This window comes from Cajanus cajan, chromosome 8, assembly GCF_000230855.2.
Source record: "Cajanus cajan strain Asha chromosome 8, NIPB_CcT2T_4, whole genome shotgun sequence".
NCBI lineage: Eukaryota > Viridiplantae > Streptophyta > Magnoliopsida > Fabales > Fabaceae > Cajanus > Cajanus cajan.
Genome location: NC_138524.1, coordinates 15,375,974 through 15,399,575, shown reverse-complemented (window position 1 = coordinate 15,399,575; position 23,602 = coordinate 15,375,974). Strand labels below are relative to the sequence as shown.

The following is a 23,602-nucleotide window of genomic DNA, read 5'->3' as shown; positions in this document are numbered from 1 at the left end:
TTTTCTCACTTCCTCAGCCCCTATTAATTACTTCACTGCTTTAATCCACTCTCATCTCATCTCATCAATCCACTCTCTTGTCCAGTGTGAAGTGTGAGTCAGATATATGTATGATCTCTTGTATATGTGAATTATGTTTTGCCTTTTTTTAACTATTATATTAAAATATATTATTTAAAATTCATGGTGGAATTATAATATTTTTTTTATTTCTTTAATATTCCTATCTTACATATTCTTAACAAATTCAAACTAATTTTGTATATTTAAGTACAATCATTCATACTTAACTCCAACAATTAGTTGAATAAAAACTCAATTGAATAAGAATAGAAAGAAATACATAAGTAGATTCAACAACATCAAATCCTAACAATAAGTGAATTAGTCATTCATGACTAATAAAATCACAAAAATAAAGAGATTTCAAATCCATCATAACTAATATACTATTCACTCTATTCTCTCAAATTTCTATAAAATGTATAATATGTGAATTAAACACTTTAAGTACTTGCATGAAACGGAAGACCTGTTAACTCAAGACCTAACAACAACTCCTTGAACTGATTCTAGTGTAGCCTCCATTCATTTATGACTAAATCAGGCTTGAATCGTGAAAGCCATTAAGCCCATTTTTCTTCCAAAGTGGAGAGTTAGGTAGGTGGCTATGCTAGGATAGCCCTAAAAGTAAGCACATTGTCCCTCAATTTCTCTACAATCTTTAAATCCGACTACATCTGACAATGTGGCACTTGTGCTGATTCAACCCATGAAACAAATATCACTACTATTTGTTCACGAATTAAATTCAATAGTGTTAGATGTAAAAAAGTATATTGAAAAAAATTTAAATTCTACACAAATTAAAAATAATATAATTAAAAAATATATAAATTGAGAGCAATTTACTTTACAAATGGATTTTGTCGGATTGAATTAAACATATAACTCCCATTCATGAAGCTTGATTGAATTGGAACGCATCTGATGCATGCATCAAAATTCAGCATCTCTCTAAGTTATTTTCTTGACACTGTTTCTCCATGGATTCAACATAAGCTCTTGATATTATACTGAAAGACCTGATGCCTAATATCCAAGATGCCAAATCAAAGAAAACAATGTGGGGTTTGAACTTAAGTAAAAGCAGTTCAAAGTCCTTCTCAATATAGAATTGAGCTTGAAGAAAGGGGAACATCAAAAGTGATCTCAGCCTCTGGAGGAGGCCATCAACGTGGGGAATGGGAATGGTAATCAGGATGAAAAATGAATGTATATAAAATGACACTCTCGAGTCTTGGATTGCTCTCCCTTTTATGTATAGTCCAACAAAGTGTAGAATGATTATTTACTGTCTATTTATACAATACTATAAAATATATTATAAAATTTAATAATATCAAAATTGATAATTAATAGGATCATAAAATTTAGTAAGTGAGGTTTCATTGTCAATTTTTTTTGATTTGTTGCTATTTATTTATATCGATATTGAAAAAATAATATCATATAGTATTATATAAATAGGTAGTAAATAATCACTATACTTTGTTGGATTACATATAAAAAAAAAGAGTAATAGCAAACTATTAAGGGTGTCATATTATATATGTTTTTTTTTTAATTTATTAAAAGTGGGTAGAGGTCCTAATGTTTCACCTTGGCCTTTCTTCGTTTGGGTATGAAAAAGGAGATTTTGTTTCTTCTTTCTGCTAATTTGTTGGCTAAGTGAAGATATGATGAAGATATGTGCAACTGCGAGTGTGGTGTTTCCATAGATGTCTCAAAAGAAAGTGCGGTGAACGTCTTCAACTCCTTATTTGAAGTGTTTTCGATCCAACTCATATATAATATGAACACTCGAATGAATGACGTGTATGTAGTAGAATAATTGAATTACAATTGTCTTCTTTTCTGTTGACTACTTAAAAGAACTGTGTCAATAATGTGCTTTCGGAGAGCCATGAAAATTAAGAATAACAACCATTCTTAAGAATAACAACCATTCTTTGCATAGAAATAAAGTTTAAGGAAAATATTTCTTTAGGATTGTTTACGGTGGAATTCGTTTTATGGATTCTTTTTATTTAGACTAGCACGAAAGCGTTTCAATTTAGGCTTTTTGATTTAAGAATAGGGAATGGAGTAACTAACTTCAATAATTACTGATTTCCAGATATTCATCAACGATTATCACAAAACAGTGTTCATGCACGTAGACGCTTAAATAAACAGAATGAACAACAGATATAATTCTTAGACAAATCATGATTCATAATCTTCTAGCATTATGACATTATCAGATTACATGAATGAAAGTCAGGTGACTACGAGAAACGACTAAGACTAAACTAATCCTAATCTAGAAAGGAAAAAGAAAATTGGTCCAGAAGCAACCATATCCAAACACGATTCCATGCACGAAAGTCATATGCGCAGGCAGATAGTGCTTCAGAGCTCTATTCAAGTATGAGTTTTTCCGACCCTGCGTATGAGGTTGATTCTCTTATTTATAGACTGGCTCGATAGTGGTTAAAATCTAATTTTGAGTGTTATATGTAACCGCTGTCCATTATGGTTGACATGGGTATGACTTGTGTAACTCCTCCGTATGTAACTTCAGCAACTCCTACCTTTTCGAGCACTTTTCGATTCGACTTAGTTCCTTGATTCGAGTATACCTCGAGTCCAGATAACTTAAGTCTGACGCTTTCCTTGAACCTCATGAGTATACCTCATGAGTGTGCTTTTCGAGTTGTTTGCTCTTCGAGTCAACCCAAACCTTCGAGTAAGCTCAACAAGGATATACAAAAAAAAAAAAAAAACCACTTTTTTTTTTAATTTGTAATAGAATACGAGAGAAAGGATTTTTCTCTTTTTCTTGTTTTAATGTTTATGATATAAATATTTTTAGAAAAAAAATTCTAAGTTTTAAAAAATAGATTAAACAATTACATTTTAATTAATATTAAAATATTTTTATATGTACTTTATCTTTTTAATCATTTAAATAATAAGTAGAGATTTTTTATTCATCTCAATACCATTTTTCTACTCTACTTTTTTTAATTTATTTTTATTTCACTCTTAACTTAAACTTGAGTATCAGAAGCAGTGAGGAACTTGCTAAATATCAAAGATCCATGATGTCGACAACAAAGGTGGTAGATCTATAATGAATTTCATTTTTCCTAGGTCTGATAGTCCCTTGATTTCATTTAAGTTTTATATGTTGGAATATAAATAAGGTTTTACATTGATAAAAAAAAAATTATAAAACACATATATAATCTAATAATTGAGAGACCTTTAAAATGATAATTAAAAGTAAAATTGTGAGGGCTTATATTCAAAATAGACAAATAAGATCACACGTCATTATGAAGTTGTCAGTAAAATAACCTCGTAAAAATAATAAAGTCCTAATTATCTTATTCTCTCAAACAAATACAATAAAATAATTCTAACATTACATTGCACGTTCATATCATATTAGTTTTGATGATTTTAATTAAATCCTCAGAAATGTATTGATGTATTGCCTTTGAATGTGACAACGATATGTTTCCATCTTGTGCCGGCAGACAAAAAAATATATGATGTAAATGAACCAAACAAACTTATATTATTATTAAAAATATTTTTTTTTATAAAGAAAACAATATCATTATTTTGTAAGTAAACATTTTATATGACAATAATACGTTACATATTTTATTTTTGTACGTGCACATATATATTCATTGTCATCTTGTAGAAAGTTTTACCTAATGTTTAGGCGTTGTTTCTAGGAAGTTTCCCATTTTGCATTTTCAACATATAATAAATATCGATTCAACTTGGTTACAATTATTGAAATCGATTTTAAAGACTTGCTCTATTCTATGGTGTATGCATATATATAATATAGGTCGTGGAACAGGCATGGTTAGAAGTTACCATGAAGGTGAAGGACAATATATCATACTCATGCTGATGCCGTTGACGCCTTCTTCTTCAATTTCTTTCCAACATACGTGCTATTTTTTGTTTTTTTTATTAGTTTTTTCAAAAATAAAATATTAATTACAGTTGACAGGTACAAGAGAAACTGAGAAGAAAATGCGTTATAGTTTCTTGGCTCAGCAAGAATTTCAATTTAACTTCATTGAAAAGTTACAACAACAATTTATTAATCAATATTTATATTAATATATGGTTCCGCGCAATGACTCTTGTTCTCCTTAAAACACGTCTTCGAGTGATTTACATAAACTTTCTACGCATTTTGTCATTTATTATAAAAAGATTAGTCCTCCCACAACTGCCTTGAGTCTATTATTCATTACATTACACTTTATCTTCAGCAAGTGAGTTTTCAATCTTCAAATTCTGCAATGGCTTGCATAACCAACAACAGCGGTTCTTCATCACGCACAATGAATTTTGATGTTTTTGTGAGCTTTAGAGGTGAGGATACTCGTAATAATTTCACTGATCATCTTTTTGCTGCTCTTCGAAGGAAAGGTGTTGTTGCCTTCAGAGATAACCAAAATATCAATAAAGGGCAACTCTTGGAACCTGAGCTCATGCAAGCAATCAAACGATCACGTCTTTTCATTGTTGTCTTCTCAAAGAATTATGCATCATCCTCATGGTGCTTGAAAGAGTTGACAATGATTGTTGATTGGGTTAAAGAAACAGGTCAAAGTGTTCTTCCTATTTTCTATGATGTCACTCCCTCTGAAGTTCGAAAACAAAGTGGAGAGTTTCAAAAAGCTTTTGCCGAATACGAAGAAAGCTTTAGAGATGATTTGGAAATGGTAAAAAAATGGAGGGAAGCTATGAAGGCAATTGCCAACCGTTGTGGGTGGGATGTACTGAATAAGTAAGTGCCTGGCCATATTTTTTGTATTATATATATAGTTTTTTTTTTTTTTTTTTAAGTCTCACCCTTAGTGATGCATCAATGTTTTTGCTCCACTTTGGTTTTCAGGCTACAACATGAAGAAATAGAAAAAATTGTTGAAGAGGTAATCAACTTATTGGGTCATAATCAAATTTTGAATTTTGGAGATGATTTAGTTGATATGCACTCTCGTGTAAAACAACTAGAGGAACTTGTAGATCTAAATGCAAATGAAGTTGTTCGAGTAATAGGAATAAGTGGGATGGGTGGAATAGGAAAGACAGCACTCGCTACGACTTTATTTTATAAAATCTCTCATCAATATGATGCTTGTTGTTTCATTGATGATGTAAGCAAAATTTATGGGGAGTTTGGACCCGTGGTTGCACAAAAACAACTTCTTTGTCAAGCTCTAAATCAAGGTAATGTTGAGATAAACAATCATTACCAAGGAATCTTGTTGATAAGAACTAGGTTGTGCCACTTAAAGGTGCTTATTGTTCTAGATAATGTTGATCAAGATGAACAATTGGAAAAATTGGCTTTGCATCCTAAATATCTAGGTGTAGGGAGTAGAATCCTCATAATTTCTAGAGATAGTCATATCTTAAGAAATTATGGGGTGAATGAAGTTTACAATGTTCAATTGTTGAATGCAAATAAAGCTCTTCAATTATTTTGTAGAAAAGCTTTCAAATCTGATGATATTTTGAATGATTATGAAGAGTTGACCTATGATGTACTAAAATATGTTGATGGCCTTCCTTTAGCAATTAAAGTGTTAGGCTCATTTTTGTTTGGTCGAGATGTTTATGAGTGGAGAAGTGCATTGGCTAGACTAAAAGAATATCCAAACAAAAATATTATGGAGGTGTTACGAATAAGTTTTGATGGATTGAAAGAAATAGAAAAAGAAATAATTTTAGATATTGCTTGTTTCTTTGGTAATAGATTTCAACGTCGAGGTTCCATAATAGTAAAACAACTTCTATGGTATCGTGGATTTTTTCCTGATATTGACATGAAAGTTCTCATTGAGAAATCACTCATAACTTGTGATAATGATGAGGGGATTAAAATGCACGACTTGTTGAAAGAGTTGGGGAGAAGTATTGTTCGGGAAAAATCACCCAATGAACCAAGAAAGTGGAGCAGGTTATGGGACATCAAGGATTTCCAAAACGTCATGATAAAAAATGAGGTAAAATAGATTTTCAATGTAAAATCTTATGCTACCATTTTTTCAAAATATATAAATTATTAAGCAATCTAACATTATTCATTCCTTTTTTGCAATTCTTTAGGAAGCCGAAGATCTTGAAGCCATAATTATTGACCAATTTCATGAAGTGCATTTGGAAACAACAATACCAGTGAATGCTATATCAAAAATGAAGCATCTCAAGTTGCTCATACTTGACGATGTTAATTCTAAGGGAAGTCTAAACTATCTTTCTAATGAATTAAGATATCTATCTTGGGAAAGATATCCTTCAACTTGTTTGCCATCAAATTTTCATCCGGATAATCTAATAGAATTGATCTTGCATCATAGCAATCTCAAACAATTATGGAAAGGCACAAAGGTACTATATTATTGGTTTTCAATTTTATTTATATTTAAATAAACAGAAAAAGATAAGTTATATATATTAACATAATTAAAGAATCATAAGAAAACTTAAATGTCATTGATTTTTTCTCCTGCTATCCAAAACAAGAAAGGGATTATCGTTTTTTCTTTCTGTTTGCCAAAGAAATGAAAATTTAAATGATGGATTATAACTTTCTTTCTTTTGTTTCTTTTACAGCATCTGCCTAATTTGATACATCTAGATCTTAGCTACTCCAAAAATCTTATTGAGATGCCAGACTTAATGGGAGTTCCTCGTCTTAGGAGTCTTTTTCTTATAAAATGCATAAATATTACGCGAATCCACCCATCCATCGGTATTTTAAGAGAACTTGCTTGTCTAGTTTTGGAAGATTGTAAAAATCTTTTCCACAATTTGAATATCATTTTTGGACTCAAATCTCTTGAGATGCTAAATCTCTCAGGCTGCTCAAAATTACTCAATAAGCGTCTGATAAAGAAACCAAAGGAGGCAGAACATTTGGAGAACGTTGATAAAAATACAAGTGTTATCCAATTATCAACATCCTCTTCTGTATATGCTATTGGGAGCTTACTGTCTTTAAAAACCTTAAAATTGGGGGGGAACAAATTCGTGAGACTACCTACTACCATCAAGGAGCTTTCCAATCTTCATCATTTAAATTTGCAGCACTGCAAGCAGCTGAAATATTTGCCTGAGCTTCCAACAACCAAAAAAAATAAATCTGGCGCATATTATGGGGATTTATTGTTAAGTGTGTAGTCTAAGTTCTAAAATTGAAGTAGTCCCACATTGTTTAGTTTAACTTACTTATTAAGTCCCACATCACTTAGTTTGTAATGCTTGCATCTTCCTTATGCTATATATATAGAGGCACCTTGTAAGGTTTAAGATACACCAAAAACAAATACTCTTAGTATTGTTTATTTCTCTCTTCTATCCTTTTATTCTCTCTTTTAATGCCAGTTGCCTAACAACTGGTATCAGAGCTCTAGGTTCGGGAGAGTATTCTTAGTATGCTCTGTGGTTGCAGTTTTATCTAATCTTCCACAACAGAAAAGAATAATCTTCAGTTTAGAGAGTGAGAGGAGAGTATTCTTAGTATGCTCTGTGGTTGCAGTTTTATCTGATCTTCCACAACAGAAAAGAATAATCTTCAGTTTAGAGAGTGAGAGCTTTTCTCAGAATTCCTCGGTTTAAGAGGAGAGAGTCTCAGTTTAGAGAGCAAGAGCTTTTCTCAGCAGCAGAGCAATGGCATTAGAAGAAGGGAAGGTGAAGATAGAGAAGTTTGATGGTAAAGACTTCGGCTTCTGGAAGATGCAGATAGAGGACTATCTGTATCAAAAGAAGTTATATCAACCCTTAATAGGGGAGAAGCCAGACGATATGAAACATGAAGAGTGGAACTTGCTAGATCGACAGGCTCTTGGCGTGATCAGGCTGACATATTGGCCAAGAATGTCGCGTTCAACATCGTCAATGAAAAGACAACTGCAAGTCTGATGAAGACACTATCAGACATGTATGAGAAACCATCTGCAGCTGTAGACCCCTAAAATTGTCCGGGTCGGAAATAAAGCTTGAAGACTCTCGAAGACTGAAGGATAATCAGCCAGAAGGACTCCTCGAAGGCCCTAGGAGGGTTCTCTGTAGGTCCAGAGGTCTTAGAATAGCTCAAAATAAAGAAGTGGAGGGAAAAAGCCCAATACGGCCGTACTGAACTCAATACGGCCGTATTGAAGCTTCAATACGGCCATACTGAAGTCAGTACGACCGTATTGACACTTCAATACGACCGCTGCGAACTCAATACGGGCGTATTGAAATTTCTGACTTTCAATACGACCGTATTGAACCCCAATACGACCGTATTGAAGTTCAAAAATTTCAATACGGCCGTATTGGCCCTGTAGGCCGTACTGCGCCTATTCCCTATAAATATGACGTCAATTGGACGTCATTCCACACTTTTCAACATAGTTTGAACCCTCTCCTTGAGTATTCTGGGGTTTTTGAGCAGTGTTCTGCCCTAGAAATCACTCGGAGAGTTGATCCGACGAAGTTCTTGAGCCCCGAGCCATTTTGCTTGAGGATCGAACCTAGTCGAGGGGAAATCTTTTTGATTCCCTTAGTTAAAATTTTGTTCTAGGAGAGCGAGGAGCGGGCTTGTAGAGCGAGGGAACGCCAAAACGCTTCCCAGTTCATTTTTATAAAAAGCACGCTTCAAGAGGTTTCCCTTCAATCCTTCCTTTTACTGCTTTCTGTGTGCACATTTAAACTGTCATCATGTAGATAGTCAATTCATAATTGTTTAGAATAAATAGGGGTAATTTAGTAATTTTATACTGTTCTTTTAAAAATAATCTGTCATAGGGAACCCGAAAGGGGCGCCGTGGGGTGCTAACACCTTCCCCACGCGTAACCGACTCCCTTACCCAACTCTGGTTGTAGTGGCCAAAGTTGATCAATTGCCTTATCCCTTTTTCCAATGTTTTGAGTAAAACATTGGTGGCGACTCCACGAACCCTCCCTTTATGAAAACCACTAATCCATGGAGGGTCCCGCTTGGGATTAATATGGATTAGTGAGCCTTTTAATAAAATTGCTCGTTTGACGAGATCTCAGTTTGAGAATAAGTCATTCTAGCAATCCACATTTTTCAAACAAATAAACGAGTCCAACCATCCTTCGCGAATGCCGAAAGCCCGTTTCGGGCCGGTGGCGACAGATGGCGACTCCACTGGGGAAGCCTCGAGAGTCAGTCCCATTTAGTGACAGATTATTTTTAACAAATAATAGTTAAAATTACTTCATTACCCCTTTGCTTGTATTATAATATGTTTTATTATATGGCTTTAAATAACTGTTGTATGTTTAAATTCCGCAATTGTTTGAAATAAAAACTGCACACAAACCTTTGCACACAACAGTTCCCTCTATACCCGGGGGCATGAGTGATTAACCATAGGGAGTGGATGTTAGTACGGCCGGTTGTCGAATGGGTCTATAGGTGCCCGTAGACCGTTGTCGGAAAACATCACTCGAGGTGATAACCATGAACTTGAGTCCGACGGTGCGTTGGAACTTTCCATCGACCTACGACGAGAGGAATTAGGTCCCTATAATGGGGGCACCTTGGGGGCCTTTGACCAAGTGAGAACAGTTAGATCCTCCTTGAATATGCACATTTCTGCAGGAGACCCCTACCTCGTGATTCGCTCGTGACTGTTCGTGGATGAGTGAATTGTTTGTGTAAATGCTTATGTGCAATTGTTTGTGCATTAATAAATAACCTCGTGATAAGGTCTAAAAATAATCCCCATGCATAAAAAACCATGACATGAGAGGAAAGACCATGTGTGAAAATATAATAAAAGTAAGGAGCATGTACATCATTACCAATAAGACATCATGCATCCTCATAAAAACATACATTTTAGGATCACCAATACCTCTTGACATGAGTGAAAGAGACCCATGACTATAGAGATTCTCCGTTGGGGAGAAATCATAGACAAAGAAGGGTGGTAAACTTCCGTCTTAAAAAGGCAGCGCCTTAAAGATGGAGGTTTATCAAGCTCATGTTAAAGAGTGTATTCATTCCGTAAAATAAACTAACTAAACATTCATTTTAGAAAGTGGCTGGTCATCTCTCTGTCCTTACGCGCGCACAGAAAATCAAGAAGATGGAAGCATTGGAAGAGCAAAACAAAAAGCTCACAACCGAGCTTTCACAACTTAAAGAGCAAATGGCGCAAATGATGGAACTCATGCGTCACCACAACGTCCATGGATCTCATCACAGTGAGCATGGGTCCCATCATGAGGAAGAGGAGGAAGAGCATGAAAAAGATCCTCCAAACGCCGTACCCCTTGGGGCAGGAATTATAATAAAAGAGCCCGAGGTATCAAAGGAACAATTCCATGCCCTCGAGGATCGGCTAAGGGCTATGGAGGGGCACGACTTTGACATTAAGGATGCCGCCGACATGTGTTTAGTGAGGGATATTCAATTCCCTCCTAAATTTAAAGTGCCAGAGTTCCCAAAGTACGTGGGATCGACTTGCCCTAAAAGTCATCTCACCATGTACTGTCGCAAGATGGCTGCATATGCCACAAATGAAAAGCTCTTGATCCACTGCTTTCAAGAGAGCTTAGCTGAAACTGCACTTAACTGGTATATGCAGCTAGATGGAAATCTAGTACACACATGGAGGCAGTTGGCCGACGCCTTCCTCAAGCGCTACAAATACAACATCGACCTAACACCCGATAGGTCTGATCTTCAAGCCTTGAGCAAAAAGAACGATGAATCCTTCAAGGCGTACGCCCAACGTTGGAGGGAGTTGGCGGCACAGATAGAGCCCCCGCTGTCGGATAAGGAGACGGTGTCCTTATTCATCAACTCGTTGACTGGTCCCTATTACGATAAAATGATAGGGAACACAACGACACTCTTCTCGGACATCATCACCATTGGAGAAAGGGTGGAACAAGGACTTAAAAGTGGGAAGCTGGCTAAGCCTTCCCAATCATATGAAGCTAAGAAGGCCTTCGGGAAGAAGAAAGAAGGAGGAGTCAACGCTGTAACCATTGCTCCGTCTTCTTCCGCTTCGAAGTCAGGAAAATCGCAATACAACTCTGTGAAGAAGTTTGACAAACTTCCGACCACTTATAGCGATCTCCTGCCGAAGCTAGTGGAGGCACGCCTTATAGCTTACATTCCACCAAAGAAGGTGAATCCACCCTACCCCGATTGGTACAATCCACAAGACAAATGTCTATACCACTCGGGGGCACAGGGGCATTCAACGGAGAACTGCCGAGCTCTCAAGTATAAGGTCCAAGACCTTATCGACGCTGGGTGGGTCACTTTCGATTCGACGGCGCCCGACGTGAGCAAGAATCCTCTACCGCAGCAGGAGTAGAGAGAAGGGCAAGCCATGATAGGGCCCCTCCACATTTTTTTTTTTTTTTTTTTCTTTTAGGGACTCATGATCAGTACCCGAGATCATGAGCACCTTTTCATGTAAATAAAGGGTTTTGTACAGTTTTACACTCATATATCAATAAAAAGGCATTTTTCACACATTATTCTCGCATTTTTGTTCTATTCTCTCTCTCTCATTTATATTAATAAACTCTAAACCTAAACAGAACCAATAAATAATTATGTCTGTGATTGCTCGCTCTGATCGGGATCCGAAAGCCGAGGGTGAATGGGTTGAGTTGGACAGTGATGAGGAGACCATCTCTCCGGATCTGCAAAGACTGTTAGATCAAGAAGCTCGTCTACTCCAACCGAATCAAGAAGAATTGGAGACCGTGAATTTGGGGCAGGGTCAAGAATTGAAAGAGGTCAAAATTGGGACCCGTATCAGTGATGGAATAAAAACGCAATTAATTCAATTATTGAGGGAATACAAGGACGTATTTGCATGGTCGTACCATGATATGCCCGGGTTGGACTCCAACATTGTCGAACACAAGTTGCCCTTAAAAGAGGGGTTTCGACCTATTAAGCAAAAGCTTCGACGAATCAAGCCCGAATGGTCCTTAAAAATTAAGGAGGAGGTGGAAAAACAATTGGACGCGGGATTTTTGGTTGTATCCCAGTATCCCGAATGGCTGGCTAACATTGTGCCAGTCGTCAAAAAGAATGGGAAGGTTAGAGTGTGTGTTGATTATAGGGATCTGAATCGTGCCAGTCCAAAGGACGATTTTCCCTTGCCACATATCGATACACTCGTGGATCACACCGCCACAAACACACTCTATTCCTTTATGGATGGATACTCGGGGTATAATCAAATTAAGATGAATATAGAAGACCGCGAGAAAACTTCTTTCATTACACCCTGGGGAACTTTCTGCTACAGGGTGATGCCTTTTGGACTTAAAAATGCGGGTGCCACCTACCAACGAGCGATGGTGACTCTATTCCACGATATGATCCACAAAGAAATTGAAGTATACGTGGATGACATGATCGCAAAGTCGAAAGACGAAATGGACCACATCCAATATTTGAGAAAATTATTCAATCGGCTTCGTAAGTATCAGCTTAAGCTAAACCCAGCTAAGTGTACTTTCGGAGTTCGGTCGGGTAAGCTTCTTGGGTTCATCGTCAGCGAAAAAGGCATAGAGGTGGACCCCGATAAAGTAAAGGCAATAATGGAAATGCCTCCTCCTAAAACTGAGAAAGAAATTAGAGGATTCCTCGGCAGGGTGAACTACGTCGCAAGGTTCATCGCACAGTTGACTGACACGTGCAAACCGATATTCAAGCTGTTGCGCAAGAATCATTCCGAAACTTGGGATGAGAATTGTCAACGAGCTTTTGACAAGGTCAAACAGTGCTTGGCCAATCCACCAGTACTGGTGCCACCTGTCGAGGGAAGGCCATTAATCCTCTATCTAACAGTGCTTGATGAGTCCATGGGAGCCGTGCTAGGGCAACAGGACGAAACTGGAAAGAAAGAACAAGCCATCTACTACCTGAGCAAAAAGTTCCTTGATTATGAAACCCGCTACACGCCATTAGAAAAGACTTGCTGTGTGTTAGCGTGGGCAACACAAAGGCTCAGGCAGTACATGATAAGGCATACTACTTGGTTGGTCTCCAAAATGGACCCAATTAAGTACGTGTTCGACAAGCCAATAATCACTGGGAAGATCGCCCGATGGCAAGTACAATTATCAGAATTCGACATCATACATGTCACACAAAAGGCCATCAAAGGCAGTACCCTAGCTGATTACCTAGCACATGGGCCGACCAATGATTATCAATCCCTTCAGGATGATTTCCCCGATGAACATATAATGAGTATACAACATGAGGATCCTAAGGACGATGCGTGGACCATGTATTTTGATGGAGCCTCCAACATGCTTGGACGGGGGATCGGGACAGTGTTAATCTCCCCACAAAGAAAGCATATCCCTCTAACAGCAAGACTCAATTTCGACTGTACAAATAATATGGCCGAATACGAGGCTTGCGCGTTAGGAATCCAAGCGGCTATCAACAATGGTATCCTCAAACTCAAAGTATTTGGAGATTCGGCTTTAGTCATCCATCAGCTACGAGGAGACTGGGAGGTCCGAAATCCTAAACTAATACCATATGTTGAGCATATCAAAGATTTGACACAATTCTTCCAAAGTGTCATCTTTGAATACATTCCAAGGGAGGAGAATCAGTTCGCTGACGCCCTTGCTACACTATCATCGATGTTCGCCTTGGATAAGGAGCATGAAATGCCCATCATCAATATCCGGCGGCACGATAAGCAAGCGTTTTGCCTACTGATAGATGAAGCTGTTGACGATCATCCATGGTTCCATGACATCAAACAATATCTGTCAAAAGGGGAATATCCTGATATGGCCAACAATAATGATAAAAAGCATATCCGAAGAAGGGCCATGGGATTTCTGCTAATAGGAGAAACCCTCTACAAAAAGAATTATGACTCGGTCTTGTTGAGGTGTATAGACCAAGTCGAAGCTCAAAACGTGATCAAAGAAATACATGAGGGGGTTTTTGGTACCCATATTCCCGGGCCTGCAATGGCTAAGAAAATCCTTAGAGCAGGATATTATTGGTCGACCATTGAAAGGGATTGTTACCAATACGTCCGGAAATGCCACAAGTGTCAAGCATATGCCGACAACATTCATGTCCCACCAACGCCACTCAATGTTCTGGCTTCACCATGGCCATTCGCAATGTGGGGCATGGATGTTATTGGACCCATCGAGCCAAAGGCATCCAATGGACATAGGTTCATCCTTGTGGCCATTGACTATTTCACTAAATGGGTAGAAGCGGCATCGTATGCTCATGTGACCCGAAAGGTGGTAACATCCTTCATAAGGAAGAACATCATATGCAGATACGGTATTCCCGATAAGATCATCACTGATAATGGATCCAATTTGAACAATAAGATGGTGGAAGAATTGTGCAAAGAGTTCAAAATTCAGCACCATAACTCTTCCCCATATCGACCTAAGATGAATGGGGCAGTCGAGGCAGCCAATAAGAATATCAAGAAGATAGTACAAAAGATGGTTGTCTCATTCAGAGACTGGCATGAGATGCTACCCTTCGCTCTCCATGGTTATAGGACTTCAGTACGTACATCCACAGGAGCTACTCCATTCTCCCTTGTTTATGGAATGGAGGCAGTTCTGCCGATTGAAGTCGAGATACCGTCTCTGAGAGTAATCATGGAAGCAAAACTTTCCGAGGCAGAATGGGTTCAAAGTCGATACAACCAATTGAACCTTATCGAAGAAAAACGACTGAACGCCATATGCCATGGTCAAGCCTACCAAAGGAAGATCAAAAAGGCTTTCGACAAAAAAGTCCATCCTCGGATCTACCATGAGGGAGAGCTGGTGATGAAGAAATTGCTACCAGCTCAAAAGGACAAAATCGGAAAGTGGGCCCCAAATTACGAAGGACCATATGTGGTGAAGCGAGCTTTCTCCGGAGGAGCATTGATTCTCACAGACATGGACGGAGAAGAACTTCGATACCCAGTCAACGCTGACGTGGTAAAGAAGTATTATGCTTGAAGACGTTGCTTGCATCAGCCCGCTAGGATGAAAACCCAAAAAGGGCATCCTAGGCAAAAGTTAGGGCAAGACAAAAAGCCCGCCAGTACAAGGGTACTAGGCAAAACAAAGGCAAAATTATCCCCGCTAGGACATGTCCTAGGCAAAAATTAGGGGCAAAAGAATAAGATATAAAAACAAAGCAAGCAACGATCACTTGAACCGAAAACCAAAAGGCGGTTCAAGTGATAATCTTCTAGAAGCAAGCGTCTTGCAGTATCTACACTCCTGGCTCAGGCATCTCACCCGAAACAACTAGGGAAACGGGAAGAGCAGCAATTACAGATATAATTGTTTAAGCCAAAAATGTATAGCCAACCTTGGCCAGCCATTCTTCAGAAATTCCCTTTGTAAATCTTTCTGTATAAACATTTGTGAATATCAATAAAATATCCATTTGTTTCTTTTCTTTCTTGACCTTGTGATTATGCCTTTAAATTGATGTTTCTAAAAATTGTACGAAACTCTTGATAATCGGTCAATAAAAGAAAATTGGAGGGGTTCCTGTAAAATCCATAATCTCCTGCATAAAGGCTCACAAAAATACTCCCTCGCGTCAATGACAGAAAGTCCTCCAAGAAGAAGAGGATAGGGAGAGCCACTCACTTTTCTAAATAAATGAACAAAAATAAAAATTGTATTACATTTGTGCATCACACACATGAGTTGCACATTCAAAGACCTTATCATGAGGCAACTGCATAAAATAGAAAAATAGAAAATTGCTTGTGTATGACAGCAGCAAGCAAAATACAAAGATTCAGAAAATCAGCAGCATCATACAGAATAACTGAGCCTGGAGAGGCTTGCCGAAACAATACTCCTCATCCCCCACATTTCAGAATAACTGAGCCTGGAGAGGCTCGCAGAAATAATACTCCCCAGAGAAACCTCAACTCACGCTCTTGGACTCAAAATCCCCAGCAAGAACTATCAAAGCAAGATCGACGACATTCCCAATGGAAGTACGATCACCCAAGCAGAATATCCAAGTCAAAGGACTTAAACTTCCTCAGTGAAGATAGCTCTCCAACTCAAGTGTCGAGTGAGGCTAAGCCTGTAGAGGCTTCCTAAATAATACTCTGGGATACATAAGATCCCCAAATCCCCAGTCGCCTACTCAAGAGGCATCCCTGCAAAAGAAAAAAATAAAAAAATCAATAATCATTCCCCAAGTGGAATCTGGCTCTTAGCCAATCATTGAACGTCAAGCTGATACGCCTAACAGAAGAGGCTAATCAAAATCAACGACAAAATCCCCCAGTGGATAACAGCCTACACAGAGGCAGCAAAATCAAAAAAACCAAAAGAGACACCCGAACAAGGATAACCGGGATACTCCACCAACGTCGAAAGGACGTCAGCCAATCATAAGGCACCGCTCACGTCAGAAAGAGCATCTTTGTGTCTACACCCCAAAGGAATCAGAAATTCTCCAGTGGGCACCAACTACGCAATGGAAAGTTGGGACACAAGAACCTATGAGTAACTGCACATCCCCTAGACGGATCCCTGCGTTATCCAGCCCTTAGTGGCACAAAATCAAAAAACAACCGTCGAAGCAGCATCGTGGACTGTGGAGACAAAATCATCACGAATCCCTGGAAAGGAGATATTCACGCTACCCCCGTCGTCACAAACACGGAGGTATGCAGCTTCCGGCTCGGACAATGAGCGAAGCTATCTCTGAAAAAAGGGTACTCACCGCCTACCGTTGTCATAAAGGTACTTAGCTCCCGGCTCGAGCAAAGAGTGAAGCTAAGCCTGGAGAGACGGTACTCACAGCTTCCAGCTTGGGCAACAAGCAAAGCAAGGCCTGGAGAGGCAAAACTCATACTGCTCACCGTCGTCACAAAGGTGCTTAGCTTCCGGCTCGAACAAAGAGTGAAGTTAAGCCTGGAGAGACGATACTTACAGCTTCCAGCTTGGGCAACAAGCAAAGCAAGGCCTGGAGAGGCAAAACTCACACTGCTCACCGTCGTCGCAAAGGTGCTTGGTTTCCGGCTCGAACAAAGAGTGAAGCTAAGCCTGGAGAGGCGGTACTCAACCATCAGCGTCATCAGAGGCGCGTTGATGTCCAACTTCCGGCTCGGGCGTCGAGTGAAGTTGGCCTTGGAGAAGGTAAACTCAGCTACCGAGGATGTCAGAAGCGCCGAGGTATGCACCCACCTGGAGAGGCTACTCAACATTTTCCCACCGGAAGACGCTACAAGTCAGAAGGTCGGCACAATACCCGGACAATTGGGTCAACTCCTTTACTTGTCAGCCGATACACCAAGAGGCCGTCCGACTAAGTAAAGGGGGGGCAGCTGTAGACCCCTAAAATTGTCCGGGTCGGAAATAAAGCTTGAAGACTCTCAAAGACTGAAGGATAATCAGCCAGAAGGACTCCTCGAAGGCCCTAGGAGGGTTCTCTGTAGGTCCAGAGGTCTTAGAATAGCTCAAAATAAAGAAGTGGAGGGAAAAAGCCCAATACGGCCGTACTGAACTCAATACGGCCGTATTGAAGCTTCAATACGGCCATACTGAAGTCAGTACGACCGTATTGACACTTCAATACGACCGCTGCGAACTCAATACGGGCGTATTGAAATTTCTGACTTTCAATACGACCGTATTGAACCCCAATACGACCGTATTGAAGTTCAAAAATTTCAATACGGCCGTATTGGCCCTGTAGGCCGTACTGCGCCTATTCCCTATAAATATGACGTCAATTGGACGTCATTCCACACTTTTCAACATAGTTTGAACCCTCTCCTTGAGTATTCTGGGGTTTTTGAGCAGTGTTCTGCCCTAGAAATCACTCGGAGAGTTGATCCGACGAAGTTCTTGAGCCCCGAGCCATTTTGCTTGAGGATCGAACCTAGTCGAGGGGAAATCTTTTTGATTCCCTTAGTTAAAATTTTGTTCTAGGAGAGCGAGGAGCGGGCTTGTAGAGCGAGGGAACGCCAAAACGCTTCCCAGTTCATTTTTATAAAAAGCACGCTTCAAGAGGTTTCCCTTCAATCCTTCCTTTTACTGCTTTCTGTGTGCACATTTAAACTGTCATCATGTAGATAGTCAATTCATAATTGTTTAGAATAAATAGGGGTAATTTAGTAATTTTATACTGTTCTTTTAAAAATAATCTGTCATAGGGAACCCGAAAGGGGCGCCGTGGGGTGCTAACACCTTCCCCACGCGTAACCGACTCCCTTACCCAACTCTGGTTGTAGTGGCCAAAGTTGATCAATTGCCTTATCCCTTTTTCCAATGTTTTGAGTAAAACATTGGTGGCGACTCCACGAACCCTCCCTTTATGAAAACCACTAATCCATGGAGGGTCCCGCTTGGGATTAATATGGATTAGTGAGCCTTTTAATAAAATTGCTCGTTTGACGAGATCTCAGTTTGAGAATAAGTCATTCTAGCAATCCACATTTTTCAAACAAATAAACGAGTCCAACCATCCTTCGCGAATGCCGAAAGCCCGTTTCGGGCCGGTGGCGACAGCAGCCAACAAAGTACACATAATGCGTCGGTTGTTCAACCTTAAGATGGGAGAAGGTAACCTTGTGATTAATCATATTAATGATTTTAACACTATTCTTGCTATGTTAGAGTCAGTACAAATCAAATTTGAAGATGAGGTGAAGGCATTGATACTATTGTCATCATTACCGGAAAGTTGGGCTGCAACTGTTACTGCAGTCAGCAGTTCTGCAAGGGATAACAAGTTGAAGCTCAACGACATTCGCGACCTGATCTTGAGCGAAGATGTTCGCAGGAGAGATTCCGAGGAACCTTCCAGTTCTACTTCCAGTTCAGCATTAAATACTGAAAGTAGAGGAAGAACCACTCAAAAAGGTTACAACAGCCGAGGAAGATCAAAGTCAATAGCTAAAGGTCAACCAAAATTCCGGAATGACATTGTTTGTTGGAATTGTGACAAGAGAGGTCACTTTACCAATCAATGCAAAGCTCCGAAGAAAAACAAGAATCACAAGAAACGTGATGATGATGAATCCGCAAATGCAGCAACTGACGAGATAGACGATGCATTAATCTGCAGCCTAGATAGTCCTATTGAGTCATGGATTATGGACTCAGGTGCGTCATTCCACACCACTCCTTCTAATGAATTGTTGACTAACTATGTTTCTGGAAAGTTTGGAAAGGTTTACCTTGCAGATGGCAAACCTCTGAATATTGTTGGAAAAGGAGATATTGCCATCAGGACCTCAAGTGGGAGCCATTGGACACTGAAAAATGTCAGACATATCCCTGCCTTAAAAAGAAATTTAATATCTGTAGGGCAGCTGGATGATGAAGGGCACGAAACCACTTTCGGAGATGGAGCATGGAAAGTCAATAAAGGCAATCTCATTGTCGCTCGTGGAAAGAAGCGAGGGTCACTTTACATGGTTGCAGATGAGAACATGATAGCAGTTACTGAGGCTGCCAATAATTCATTCTTGTGGCACCAAAGACTTGGGCACATGAGTGAGAAAGGAATGAAGCTAATGGCGACAAAGGGTAAGTTATCAAAACTAAAGCACGTAGAAGTCGGCACTTGTGAACACTGTATCTTGGGAAAACAGAGAAAAATTAGTTTCTCAAGGCAAGGAAAGACACTGAAAACAGAAAGGCTTGAATTGGTGCATACAGATGTTTGGGGGCCAGCTCCAGTGAAATCTCTTGGAGGCTCATGCTATTATGTCACCTTTATCGATGATGCTACGAGAAAGGTATGGGTTTATTTTCTCAAAAATAAATCTGACGTGTTTTCTGTGTTTAAAAGATGGAAAACAGAAGTTGAAAATCAGACAGGTTTAAAGTTGAAAAGTCTGAAATCTGACAATGGTGGAGAGTATAATAGCCACGAATTCAAGAACTTCTGTTCAGAACATGGGATCAGAATGATCAAGACAATACCAGGAACACCAGAACAAAACGGTGTTGCAGAAAGAATGAATAGAACATTGAACGAGAGGGCTAGGTGCATGCGGATCCAATCGGGCTTGCCTAAGGTGTTTTGGGCAGATGCAATCAACACAGCAGCATATCTCATAAATAGAGGACCATCAGTTCCTTTGGGTTATCAATTGCCTGAAGAGGTATGGTCTGGGAAGGAGGTAAATCTTTCACATTTAAGAGTATTTGGCTGCGTGTCATATGTTTTGATAGACTCTGATAGTAGAGACAAATTGGATCCCAAGGCCAGAAAGTGTTATTTTATTGGTTATGGTTCTGACATGTATGGCTACAGATTTTGGGATGACCAAAACAAGAAAATCATCAGAAGCAGGAATGTCACTTTTAAAGAGAATCTATTTTATAAGGATAGATTTTCTGCAGAATCTATTGATACAGACAAGTTGCCAGAGCCTTCTGAGAAAGTAGAACTTGAAGAAATTTCAGAAAGCGACGTAACCAACAGAAGCCAGAGTACAGATATAGAGGTTGAATCAGAACCAGCATCTCCTCCTTTGAGAAGATCCTGCAGAGTTTCAGTTGCACCAGAAAGGTATTCTCCTTCATTGCACTATTTATTGTTGACTGATGCTGGTGAGCCAGAATACTTCGATGAGGCTATACAGGGGAATGATTCTGTCAAGTGGGAGTTAGCAATGAAGGATGAGATGACATCTCTTCAAAAGAATGGTACTTGGTCGTTAACTGAATTGCCAGAAGGAAAGATGGCTCTACAAAACAAGTGGGTTTACAGGCTGAAGGAAGAATCTGATGGCAGAAAAAGATACAAGGCGAGACTTGTGGTCAAAGGATTTCAGCAGAAACCAGGAATTGACTTCACAGAGATTTTCTCTCCAGTTGTAAAAATGACTACCATCAGAGTCATACTGAGCATTGTTGCTGCAGAGAATCTTCATTTGGAGCAGTTAGATGTTAAAACTGCATTCTTGCATGGAGATTTAGATGAAGATATTTATATGACTCAGCCAGAAGGTTTTAAAGTTTCAGGCAAGGAAAATCTTGTATGCAAGCTTCATAAAAGCTTGTATGGCTTGAAACAAGCACCAAGGCAGTGGTACAAAAAATTTAATGAGTTTATGCAAAACTCAGGATTTAGCAGATGTGACATGGATCATTGCTGTTATGTTAAGAAATATGTTAACAGTTATATTATCCTTGCTCTATATGTTGATGACATGCTAATTGCAGGGCCAAATATGACAGAAATTAACAGGCTAAAGCAGCAATTGACAGACCACTTCGAGATGAAGGATCTTGGTCCAGCTAAACAAATTCTTGGCATGAGGATTTCTAGAAACAGACTAGAAGGAGTCTTGAAGTTGTATCAAGAGAAATACATAGAAAAGCTTCTTGACAGATTTAATGTTGGAGATGCCAAAATCAGGAACACCCCTTTGGGAACTCACATGAAGCTCTCAAAGAAGCAATCTCCAGAGACAGTTGAAGAAAAGGACCACATGTCAAGAGTACCATATGCATCAGCAGTTGGGAGCTTAATGTATGCCATGGTGTGCACCAGACCTGACATAGCACATGCTGTTGGAGTTGTCAGTCGATTCCTATCGAATCCCGGGAAGAAACATTGGGAAGGTGTAAAGTGGATATTAAGATATCTGAAGGGTACTTCAGGAATAAATTTGCTCTTCAAAAAAGGTAATTTCACTTTACAAGGGTTCTCTGATGCAGATTTGGGAGGAGATTTGGACACTAGAAAAAGCACCACTGGTTACATTTTCACCTTGGGGGGAACTGTAGTGAGTTGGAAGTCTAAGCTTCAGAATAGAGTTGCTCTCTCAACTACCGAAGCTGAGTACATAGCTATCTCAGAAGCAGCCAAGGAGATGATCTGGCTAAAGAACTTTCTCAGTGAATTAGGGAAAGAACAAAAGAATGCTCCATTGTTCAGTGACAGTCAGAGTGCTATATGTCTTGCGAAGAATCCTGTCTTCCATTCTAGATGCAAGCACATTCAATTAAGATATCATTTCATTAGAGAATTGATAAATGATGAAGAATTATCTTTGCTGAAGATTTCAGGATCAGAAAATCCAGCAGATATGCTAACTAAGACTGTTACAACTGACAAGCTGAGGCTCTGCATTACCTCAGCTGGTCTTCAGGGATAATTGAAGATAAAGAAAGCTGCACTAGGCGAAGGAGCATATGAACTCGATGCTTACAAGGAAGCTAACTAGAACTCAGACTCCAAGTGGGAGAATTGTTAAGTGTGTAGTCTAAGTTCTAAAATTGAAGTAGTCCCACATTGTTTAGTTTAACTTACTTATTAAGTCCCACATCACTTAGTTTGTAATGCTTGCCTCTTCCTTATGCTATATATATAGAGGCACCTTGTAAGGTTTAAGATACACCAAAAACAAATACTCTTAGTATTGTTTATTTCTCTCTTCTATCCTTTTATTCTCTCTTTTAATGCCAGTTGCCTAACATTATATATTTTTAATTGCCCCAATTTGAGTGAAATGGAACATTGTTATCATATGGTTTTTTCTTGGATGATACAAATATTTAAGGTAACGACTCCAACCTACCTTTCTTTATCTTACTTTTTCTATGTGTACAATTTTTAAGTAGTTATACATATTAATAATTTTTTTTTTTTGTTCAGGCTTTCTTGCAATCCTCCCTTTCCTTGAACGAGCTTAAGATTGTTATTCTTGGAACTCAAATTCCAAGGTGGTTCAGTGAACAAAATGTGGGTAGGTCAATAAGCATGGACCTGTCTCCTGTTAAGGAAGACCCAAATTGGATGGGTGTCGCCTGTTGTTCTTTGTTTGTGGCACATGATGATCCTACTAATTTGAATAATAATTTTGGAAGTATAGGATACAATTTTGAAAATATGCAAGTTTTGCATAATTTATATCGGATGCTTCCAATATTTTTAAACAATGATCTGGTCACGGATGAAATAGATCACTTGTTCATGGTTTTTTTCCCTCGGGAAATAATCAGTCTTTATCGAAATGTATATGAAGACAAAATGGGATTTACAACTGGCACGTTTGAACATCCTAAAGGTTTGCATTTGGAGGTGAAAAATTGCGGATATCGTTTGGTATTTAAGGAGGATCTTCAACAATTAAACTTAAACATGATGTTCAGCGAAAATTCCTCATCTAAGAAGTGCAAGCTTTTATCAAGTGATTCGCCACACATCATTCATTGAGCTTATTCACGGAAAGCGTAGAGATTTCTTTTCAACCCCAATTACATCAAATAAATTCTTACCCATTGTAGGTAAGATTTAAGCAGTAAAGCACAACTTTTATTATAAGTTTATAGTCATTTATAAATACTTTGCTTTTAGTATCTTATATATTGATGATATATATGATGATGTTTATTTATTATCTTTCCAGAGTAAATGTTACTTGATAACATTGTTAAAAGTGATAGTAAGCATATTTGGTCATGGATTGTTATGAGTTGTAATCTTATACTTGATAACAACTTAAGAAAGCTTGATAAA

General features: G+C 38.8%; 1 protein-coding gene across 1 annotated transcript; it reads left to right on the top strand.

Annotated features, from left to right (window-relative positions):
- The first annotated feature begins 4,140 nt into the window (after window positions 1–4,140).
- On the top strand, window positions 4,141–8,094 carry LOC114915674 (disease resistance protein Roq1). Its single transcript, XM_083061919.1, has 4 exons — window positions 4,141–4,870; window positions 4,979–6,092; window positions 6,196–6,477; window positions 6,703–8,094. The coding sequence occupies exons 1-4, from the start codon at window positions 4,380–4,382 to the stop codon at window positions 7,267–7,269; spliced, it is 2,454 nt and encodes an 817-aa protein (XP_082918045.1). The 5' UTR covers window positions 4,141–4,379; the 3' UTR covers window positions 7,270–8,094.
- Window positions 8,095–23,602: the final 15,508 nt, after the last annotated feature.

Bases quoted from the DNA above. Each gene is read 5' to 3' on its own strand.
- LOC114915674 (XM_083061919.1), top strand. From the start codon at position 4,380: ATGGCTTGCATAACCAACAACAGCGGTTCTTCATCACGCACAATGAAT. The intron at 4,871-4,978 runs GTAAGTGCCTGG...TTTGGTTTTCAG, and splicing joins GGGTGGGATGTACTGAATAA to GCTACAACATGAAGAAATAG. The intron at 6,478-6,702 runs GTACTATATTAT...TTTCTTTTACAG, and splicing joins AATTATGGAAAGGCACAAAG to CATCTGCCTAATTTGATACA.